General features: G+C 44.0%; 1 protein-coding gene across 1 annotated transcript; it reads left to right on the top strand.

Annotated features, from left to right (window-relative positions):
- Positions 1 to 532: 532 nt before the first annotated feature.
- Positions 533 to 9,000, top strand: CSUI_008264 (rna recognition motif-containing protein). The gene is made up of 6 exons (XM_068068398.1): positions 533 to 2,899; positions 3,339 to 5,026; positions 5,960 to 6,023; positions 6,521 to 6,823; positions 7,288 to 7,401; positions 8,225 to 9,000. The coding sequence occupies exons 2-5, from the start codon at positions 4,814 to 4,816 to the stop codon at positions 7,350 to 7,352; spliced, it is 645 nt and encodes a 214-aa protein (XP_067919626.1). The 5' UTR covers positions 533 to 2,899; positions 3,339 to 4,813; the 3' UTR covers positions 7,353 to 7,401; positions 8,225 to 9,000.
- Positions 9,001 to 9,594: the final 594 nt, after the last annotated feature.

The raw sequence follows: 9,594 nt of genomic DNA, 5'->3' as shown, positions 1-9,594 counted from the left end.
CAGGTAAAGAAAACAAAAGTACTTTTGGCTCTTTGCAAGTGGGGTGGAGTGATTTGTGTTGCATGCGAAGAGAGGTGGGGAGACAGGAGTAGAAGAAAAATGAAAGGAGAGAGTAGAGGAAATGGAGATGTCTCTTGAATGAGAAAGATCAAATCATAGACCGTCGATCTGCCCATCTTCTGTCTTCATGGAAAAAACGCTTTATACAGTGGTTCATATGTGTATCGATACATATATAGCCAGAGACTGCAGGCGTAAAGATAGATAGAGAGATAGATCGTCAGAGTATCATTCTATGTTTGCAGAGCAGTTATGCTCTCTGACTTCGATGGAGATCATCTCTCTCTAGGTCCTTCTTATATATATATGTTTACACATATACATAATAGCTTATCTTCATTCCTCTATTCATTTCTCTCTCTGTATCTACATGTACGTGCCGACTCCTATCGTTTGATCTTACCTGGTCGTCGTCCACCCCCGTATTTCTTTCACGTTCTCTGTCTTTCTTTCTTTCGTTCCTTAGGTGATCTAGTGAGTAGTTTTTTCAAGCGCCAGAGGGAGCCTAACAGGTCAGCCCTTCCGAGAAGGCAAGCACATGCAATGAATTCTACTGATCTCGGAACTGCACAAAGAGGACTCGATACAAGTTATAATCGATATGCTATTTGTGAGGCTGGTATGACTATCCCAGGAGGAGGAGCTTTGGATTTCTCTTCAAATGAACTCGATGATGTCTTTGCTAGGGGTTTAGGAGCTGTACGTATTATTGATCGATATGTACGTTATGCTTTACGTAAGAAGATGGAATCTGCCTGCCTCAACTTTGAATACAGTAACTTCTGGTGGGTATCTTCTTCTTCGTCTGCATCAAGAGCATAGAGGGTAAGGGGGGACTGTCTTCATGAAGTATGTAAGAGAAAGAAGTCTGTGGAGTTCATGATGGATATCTACAGAAATACATACCCAGCAACATCTTCGTCGTCTTTCGGTCTTCTCCTCCTCCTCTTAAAGATAACGTATGAACTTAAGAGACAGGTGTCTTATGATGACGAATAGTCAGAGCTTCGCACATCTCTCTTAGGTATATTTGTCCTATGTATACCGTCGCAAGTTTCTTGTATGTGGGATATGTGTATACACATATGTGTGTTGCTGGGGCACCTGGAGGTGAGAAGAGCTCTTTCGAGGACGTTTCGTAAAGAAAGCTACGATGAATTTTAGGGGGGCGACGCTAGCGTAGACGAGAGAAATCAAATAAAGAGAGAAATAGATAGGTTTGTAGGCGGGGAGAGGTTCCTCGAGTTGTAAAAAGTTTTGCGATCCTGTTTGTTCTAATCTAAGGCGAACCGGGGATGCACGCTAGCCACTGGGTGTCGCAGAGGGAGAGTTATAGGTTGCAGAGGAAGAGAGGAAATGAAATTAAGTTGATGGGAGATAGCTGAGTCAAGAGACTCTGTTTTTCACCATATGAAAGGAGGTTCTTCCGTGGGGAATTTGTATCACGAGAATGTGGATTGGCATGTGGAAGTCCATGGAAAGAAAGGAATCTGTTGAGGTGCTTAGAGAAGCATTGCATGCAAAAAGCTTTTCTTTTCTACAGTTACAGCGAGGAAAGACCACGGACCGGTTGTGTATGGAGGTGGGCAGGGCAGGACTGTTGTGGCTGTACGTACACCCCATATCGGAGGGGTGTATGTACAGTCACAATAGATATCGGAGGCCAGCTGTGTTGATGCATGGATAGAAGAGTTTCCGGCGTATGTACAGCATGTCATCAGTACTCTTTTTTCCCGTAAAGTATACTCTTTCGATGAGGGTTTAGTCACTTTTGCTAGTTGAAAATTCAGTTCTTTCACCCAACTGAAGATTCGCAGAACACCACAAAAGTGACTCTTTTTTTGTTTAACGCTCTAGATAAAGAGACCTCCCCCTTCTGTTCTGACTCCCTTCTTTGGCTGAGGTTCTGCTTGCGGGTAAAAGTGAAGAGAATTCGAAATGAGCAGAACGAGATGACGAGAAGGGTGGAGCATGCTTAAAAAGTCAAGATTAGATACAAAAAAGGGACTATCCTGGTTTACAGTCAGGGAGACGAAAACAGTTCGTCTAGATTTGCCTCTGTGGCATGTCTTTCTATCACGTAGTCAGGTGAAGTCACCCCTGGGTGTAACCGAATGTAGTTACAGCTGGCGCGTAACTGCCTGAGGAGACTCCGATTCTTTCCGTCTTCTCTCTTCCAGAAACGTCTCAAAACGAGGACGCTTCTGCTCACAGTCCGCCATTCTCTTCTTTGACAGCACCCTTGTCAGAGGTCAGAAACCTCTGACGGGCGCGGATGCAAGAAGATACGAAGAACAGCAGGAGGTCTCGATGAACACAGAAGATATCTCAAAACAGTCCCCTCCAGAACACTCTCTGTTCGTCACTGTCGAGCGCAAATCCATCTATCTATCTTTATGGCTATGTGTCTGTCTAAGTGTCTCTCCATTTCTATATCTGTCTGTCTCTAGCTGCCTATCTCTAAATGTATCTATCCCTGTATGTCTCTCTTTACATCTGTCGATCACTACTTGTGATCAAGCTTGCTGCCCGTGTACCTATACCTTCCTAGAGGCCTCATTCTTCGCGTGGAGACCCATACTTTTAGCGAGTGTCTCTAGTAATAAGCTCCTGTAGCTCTCATTCACGCACCGAAGAATACAAGAGAGAGTGAGAGATTGTACGGGACTGAAGACGCGTCAGGTCCCCATTCCTTTCTGTGTTGAGAAGAAGATGTTGACTACAATGTCTCAGGAAGGCCGAAGAGAAGACGAAAAAACTTCTTTCCTGGACTCAGAAGAAAGGCATACTTGAGTTTTCACGACGACGGTGTTCTTTCAGGCTCCCCTCCTTTCTTCAGGTATCTCTATACTCACTAGGGCTTCTCACACGTACACCGGGGTTTGACTGCAGGTACACCACAGAAACGGTTTCTTACTCCGAGCAGTCGTCGTGATAGATGGATAGATACCTACTCTGTCCTTCTGTTACTCGCCTATCTATCATCCGTCTCCAAAAGAAACTACGAGAAGAGCTCTTCGATTCCTAACAGATATGGATCCCCTGGATCTACACTTATAACTGCGTGTATGGGGCCGCTTAGATATATCTCTAATCTATGTCACCGTGACAGGCTTTGTATCTATGAGCGCGTTAAGAAAGGGTGGTAGTTTTCTTCTCTCAGCTTGGGTCCTCTTTTCAGGCTTCTTCCTTCTCTTCCCTTAGCTACAAGGAAGATGTAAGTCAGGTATCCAAACAAAACCCTCTTGTTGCTTCGTCTGTACTTGTCTGAAGTACAGAAGACATGAGCTATACAGCGCCGACTAAAGTTTCCATCAAGAGAGAGAAAGAGAGGTGAATGAATGAACGGATGAAGAACTCAACGACCTGAATTGACGAATCTTCGCCGACACACTCTTGCCACCCATGCACCTTGAGGAACCAAAAGGGAAGAGCCATAAGAGTCAAGAAGAAAGAAAGAAAGAATCTCCTTTTTTCTTCCCTTCCCTGTTGCATGCGCTGACTTCTCATATCAAGAGGGAAAGAGAGAGAGAGAAGCACAGACGGATTCTGAAAAGGGTCAGAAAAGTCGTCTTCAAATAGAAGAGAGTGAAGTAGACGGCGAGAAAGAAGAGAGTTAAACTGCTTTGGTTTTATGTGCTCTGTGTGTAACAGTCTCTTTCTCTTCTTTTCTACTCAAATAAGAGGTAAAGAGAGAACAGAAGAGAGTCTGTACCAACGAGCTGCTCTACTTTCCTTTTTTCTCTCTGGGGGTGAAACGACAGCTTTGTTCTCTTCCCTTCTTCATCTCTTCTTCTTTCATGCTCTTCCGTCCACCCCAACGGTCTTCCTTCGGCAGCTTCTCCATCTCCCGTATTGTTCTCTTTCTTCTGTCTTCTTCCTTCCCTTCCCATCTAAAAATTAAACCTTCCACTCTCTCCATCTTCGTCTTCCTTCTTCCCTCTTCTACTTTCAAAGGACACGACAATACACCAACACCCCATCGCTTGCTTTCCTGTTCTTCTTTTCTTGATCTTTGTGAAACTGCTCTGCTTCAGAATTCTCCCCTTTCAGCAGACTTCACATGATTACTCTTCAGGCTTGTCCATTCCTCCTCATTCGAGCCTGTCCTCTTTCTCTTTGGATGAAGAAAGTCACGAGAAAAGAATCTCTTCTCCTTCTCGATGTTGTTTCCCCTTCCTCTTCCTCTTCATAGAGGTCAAACGTCTGTCTCTAACTCTGTTTCTTTCTGTCTTATCTTCTCCTGAAGAAAGGGCATTTCTTGTTTACCCTGGATTAACGAACTTCCGCTCTTCTAAGTAAAGAGACACTTCACAGCTCTCTCTCTTTTGCTTCTGTCCTTGCCCCTTCACCCCCCGTCTGTCTGTCTATACATACCCATGTGTGTGGCCTTCGTGGCCCATCGATGTACCTATCACTCTATATAGATCCACCGATACATGTACACTTTCCCTTGTTTTACATGCATCTACCGCTTCTCTCTGCTCTCTTTTCATGGCGATTTTTGCTCCCCTCTCTCGTATCTCCTCCTGTCTCTTATCCATAGAACTGAACTTCTCAATCGTTGTAAGATCTGAGCTTTCTCAGGACTTTTTTCCCAGCTAAAACGTTTGCTCTCTCCAGTCTTTCTCCTTCTTTACTCGTTTCTCTCTTCTAACTCGCCATATCTACCTGTCACGGGACTCCTTATCTACGGTGAAGCTGTGTGTGTCTCTGCTTTCTTCCTCCGTTCTGTCATCTCAAGATCTCCAAGATGATAAAGAGGGTTTTGGAATGTACTCTTAATGTCTCTTCACTTACACGCAATGTGCGTGAAGAGCATTTAAGAGAGCTCTTCGGCTTATATGGAGTTATCATATCATGTACACTTGCCGTCGATAAAGTCGCTGGAATTCCTAAAGGCTATGCTTATGTTGAATTCGATTCAGTCCAAGAAGCAGAACTCGCTCGAGAGCACCTCAATGGAGTGAGACCCATCTCTCTTCTTCGTCTTTCTCTCTCTCCCTACGCATCTCTCTATCTGTATCTCTCTCTCTATATATATATACACATGAACACGTGTCTAACTCCATATATATCTGTGTATTTCAACATATCTCTCTCTGTGAAGCTTCTCTCTTTTGACGCCTGGCTGTCTGTCTGTTGTTCTGTAGCACTTGCTCTCTCTCTGCATGTTTCTCTTCTCCATGGTGTACTTGCGTGTATCCTGTCGATGGATCTTTTGCTTTCTCGACTATGAAATGTTCCCTACACGAGTTTGTTAGAAAGAGAGGAAGGTTTCTCCGAGTCCTTACAAAGGCTTTCACGGATATCTTTAGGTCTCCCTTCCTTGTCTACAAGTTTTCCTTCTCTTTGTAACATCTCGGGATATCTTCACACCAGTCTTGTACACCGTTTCCGGAGCTAGATAGATATCGACACGGATAAGAATAGTATCGATCTGGAGAGGTCTGCCAAGATTCATATACAGACGTAGACACTGGAGAGTAGACACCGTGTATTCCTCTGTACTCTACATCACCCCCACGTCCACCTCTTCTGTACATGGAGATTCCTAGATCTAGTCCTGTGAGGCTAGATAATAGATTCATGTATCTTTCAAATCCTCTCTACGGTGTTCCGTTTTTCCGACACTCAGGCTACCACATCCACGCATTATATGTATATAGATATATATAATAGAGTGTTCCTATCTCTCTCTCGTTCTCTTCGCTCCACCTCTCTGTCTGTCTTTCTCTACATCTCTATATCTCTCTCTCTCTATGTATACATGTATACGTACGTCTTCTACTATAGTATGTCTGTATAGTGTGTGTATAGGTGATGAGTATTTCTATTAAGGGTTTGTATGTGTAATGAGGTTCTTTCTGTTTTGTGTGTGAGGGATGGGTTTGTTTAGGGAATGTTGGATGGTCGAGCTATGAAGGTTGAGTTCAGTGCCAAAGTCAAGGAACAACGCCAAGGTAACAACTCCTTACCCCCCGTCTATATATATCGACCTATCTAGTATACTTACAAATATATACACCTATAGACAAACATTCATGTGTATCTGAATGCATTGGCATGCATGCGTTCCCCATACATATGCATACAAACGTATACACGTGTAGGGGTGTCCCTGCGTGGATGCATGCACACGCATTTCTGTATGTATATGCATACGAGCAACGAAGAGGCGGGGGGACAGGAGAGCAAATTTCGACTGGACAGGGAGTGTTTTCTTCTTCACTTGCGCGGAACCGCTGAATGCACAGTCTATACTAGAGAATCACAAGGCAGGAGCCACATCTCTTCTTAGCCTGTCATGCCCCCTTCGTTGCTGAGAACCTCTCCCTATCTGTCTCTCTGTACCTATCCACTTTACCGATCTCTGTTATCTATCCATCTCTACCTTTCTGTCTCGGCGTCTGTGCTTCTCATTCTTCTTTGTTTTCATTCTCTTCTTCCCATTAACCAGCGGAGAAAGCTCGAGCAGCGGCAGCCGCTGCCGCAGCCGCCGCAGCTGCAGGTGAAGGAGGCGAAGAGACGAAGAGAGACGGCAAGGCAACAGGAGCGGCCGGGAGCCCTGGAAAGCGTTCATCTGCTTCGTCAAATGCAAGTGCGGGTGGGGGACGGGGTCATGCAGGAGGAGATCGAGAAAGAGGCAATTCGCGGCACCCAAGCCCGTCGAGAGAAGAGGGAGGAAAGAGAAGAAGAAGAAGAAGTCCAAGCTATGGAATCGAAAAGAGAGGAGGTGAGTTTCTCCTGTGTCAAATGAAAGGTAATCGGTTACATTTCGTAGATAGTTCTAACAGAGACATCTCTTTTCTCGGGAGTGGAGTCAAAAATTATAAGACTTTCTGGGGGGAAGGTCTTCTTCCTCTTTCTTGGCTGAGTGCTGAGGAATTCAGGAAAAGATGATGCAGGGAGTGAGAGAGGAAGAAAAGGGAAAGACGAAGAAGAAGAGAGTGAGGTGTCTGATGTTGGTAGTTGAGAAGAGGTTCATTACATGGATTCTCTCGATCGCTTTGAAGACTTGATGGAGACCAAAGTTTACGTTAAGAGAAATGCAGACGGAGAGACAGGAGCAAGAGAAGTGCAAACGCTTTTCTTGTCTACAGAGACGCTCAGAAGGTGAAAGTGTGTAGATAGATAGATAGATAGAGCCTAGGGAACACAAGCCAATGTCGGGTTGGCATGCGTACACCAGAGATGCCGACTGTGTTTCTCCTGAACTTTTTCTAGGCTCACCCTCCATTCCCCGAGGACGTTCAATTTCTCGGCGCCGAGCAGACTCTTCCTCGACGTAAGTTTATCTTCATTAAGACAACATCAACGTGCTTGTCCTCGTAGAGCAATCTGACACATATATATATATATATATATATGTATATCAGTCTGTATTGCCCTTGGGAGAGGGGAAAGGATTTCCACTGGAGACCTCGCATGTATTCGTGCTTATTTTGCGTACTTGGACGTTTTTCTTTCTTTCTTTTTCTGTCTCTTTCTTCGCCTGTCTCACCCTAGGTATATATATTGCATGCAATGTTGCCCATTCAACATAGTTCTCTCTCTTTGTCAAGCAGTGTACGAGGGCGATACGTGGACATGTATTTCAAATTTTGAACGAAAGGAATGTTTCTTATTCTCGTCTACCGATTCACAAAAGAAAGAATGGGTCGATTCTCCAGCGAAAGAGCAAATCGATTCACCGGTGAACAAATCGATTTAGGAAGGAAATGACGACCAATCGATTCGACCTTCTTCTGAGCACTTGCGTATGTTCGAAAGATCCAAAGCAGAAATTGTGCTTCGCTTCCCGTGGAAAAGGTCCTGTGTATTTCCCTTCTTTCAAATCGAAGATTTCTGTCTTGTCGTGCTGGGCGTTCTCACGAGGGAAAAGGAGGGGAGGTTTGTTAGGCGTCTTCCTGCTGGAACTATAGATATGAATCGATCCTTTTCGTCATTTCAATGCAAGGGTCGACTTTTCCTTTCTTTAGACCTCCGAAACCTTATATCTTGGGTGGACTAGATAGTCTTTCTCTCTATCTATCTCTCTCTATCGCTATCTTGCTTTGTACCTTCTTCGTGTGTGTATCTATGTGTGTGTGTCTATCTCTCTTTCTCCTTTTCCCGGTGTCTCTGCGACTTTCTTTCCTAACAACGAATCGAAACTCCTCAGGAGAAGAAAGGGGCATCCCCATAAAAATAGCGACGGAAGCAGAAGCCGAAGCCGATGATACCACCCCAAGAGCAAAGAGGCTCAGCAATGAAGACAAGTGTTGAACTTATTATATCCGGATACACATACATGTAGACATCTGTACCAAAATACGCGTGCATGCATGCATACACATGTGTCTATAGGCTACATGAAATGTGTGAAGGTCCGCACGTATGAATGCTTTTACGTTACTTGGCTTGAGGAGAGTTTATGTTTCCTCCTTGTTTTTTTTTTTTTTCTCTCTTCCTTTTGTTCAAGGAGGATTCTCCCGAGTTTTCACTGAGATGTTCGTCTTCTTCTCATGCGTACTGAGGGCTCATTAATACCAAAGAACTCACCTCTTATTTCTTCTCTTTTCTCATATATATGATTTATGCTTTGATTGTTCTTTTCCCCCGTCAAGATGCCGCACGGTAGACGTCACAGAAATCAGAAGAGGAAAGGCCCATCTTTCTGCTTCTCTCTGCTTGTGTCTATCTATGTCCATCGATATCTATCTATTCATCTGCCTGTATCCAGGTATAGTTACCTGTCTCTCTCTCTATCTACCTATGCGTGTCCATATCGTTCTTTTCTCTTCACCTGTCCATTGGTTCATCTCCCTATGTAGCTGTGTCTATCTCTCCTTTCTTCTCCTTTGTATTTCAATAAAGGAGAAGATGATTTTAATTTGCAGTGTGAAGAAACAACAGAAGTTAGTTGTTTTGAAAAGAAGTCTATAAGGATTTGTACAGATTTAGCTCCCAAAGAAACTTCTCTTTCAAGGAGAAGAAAACCAACCCTTTTTTCTTTCGGTGATGCTTCTTCTCTCGATTCGGTACTATCCCCGTCGGCAGCTCTCTCTTCTTCTATCACTGTAGTGTATCACCTACAGCTACCATGTGATAGGACATGACGATCCCATCGAGAGCTTAGATCTGCCGATGTGCGGTTATGCCATGAAGCTCACCGAAGAAGAAATAAGAAGAAAAGTGTGGTTTCGAAGATCTCCTCCCTCTCTGATGAAAGGAAGTGTCCTTTCTTATCTGACAGTACAACTGCCTTTCCATCGTTTTCATTTCTTTTGCTCTTTCTGCGGATCTTCGTTTTTTTACTCTCTGAAGTTTCACCCAGAAAAAAGAAAAGCAGATTCCTGAGTAGTCTAGTATAAGAAGATAGATCATAAAGTAGGATAGGTATGAAGTCCCTTCCTTAAAGGAGCTAAAGTTAGTAGGCATGCACCGAATGGCAGTCAGGCTGATCGGCCATTCTTTGTTGCGTCCTTTCTTCCTCTAGGGAGGTTTTTTGGAGAAAACAAATTGGTGACAATTTGTTTTCTCCAAAAAACC

Source organism: Cystoisospora suis, assembly GCF_002600585.1.
Source record: "Cystoisospora suis strain Wien I chromosome Unknown contig_4586, whole genome shotgun sequence".
Lineage (NCBI taxonomy): Eukaryota > Apicomplexa > Conoidasida > Eucoccidiorida > Sarcocystidae > Cystoisospora > Cystoisospora suis.
This window is presented reverse-complemented; position numbering and strand designations above follow the sequence as displayed.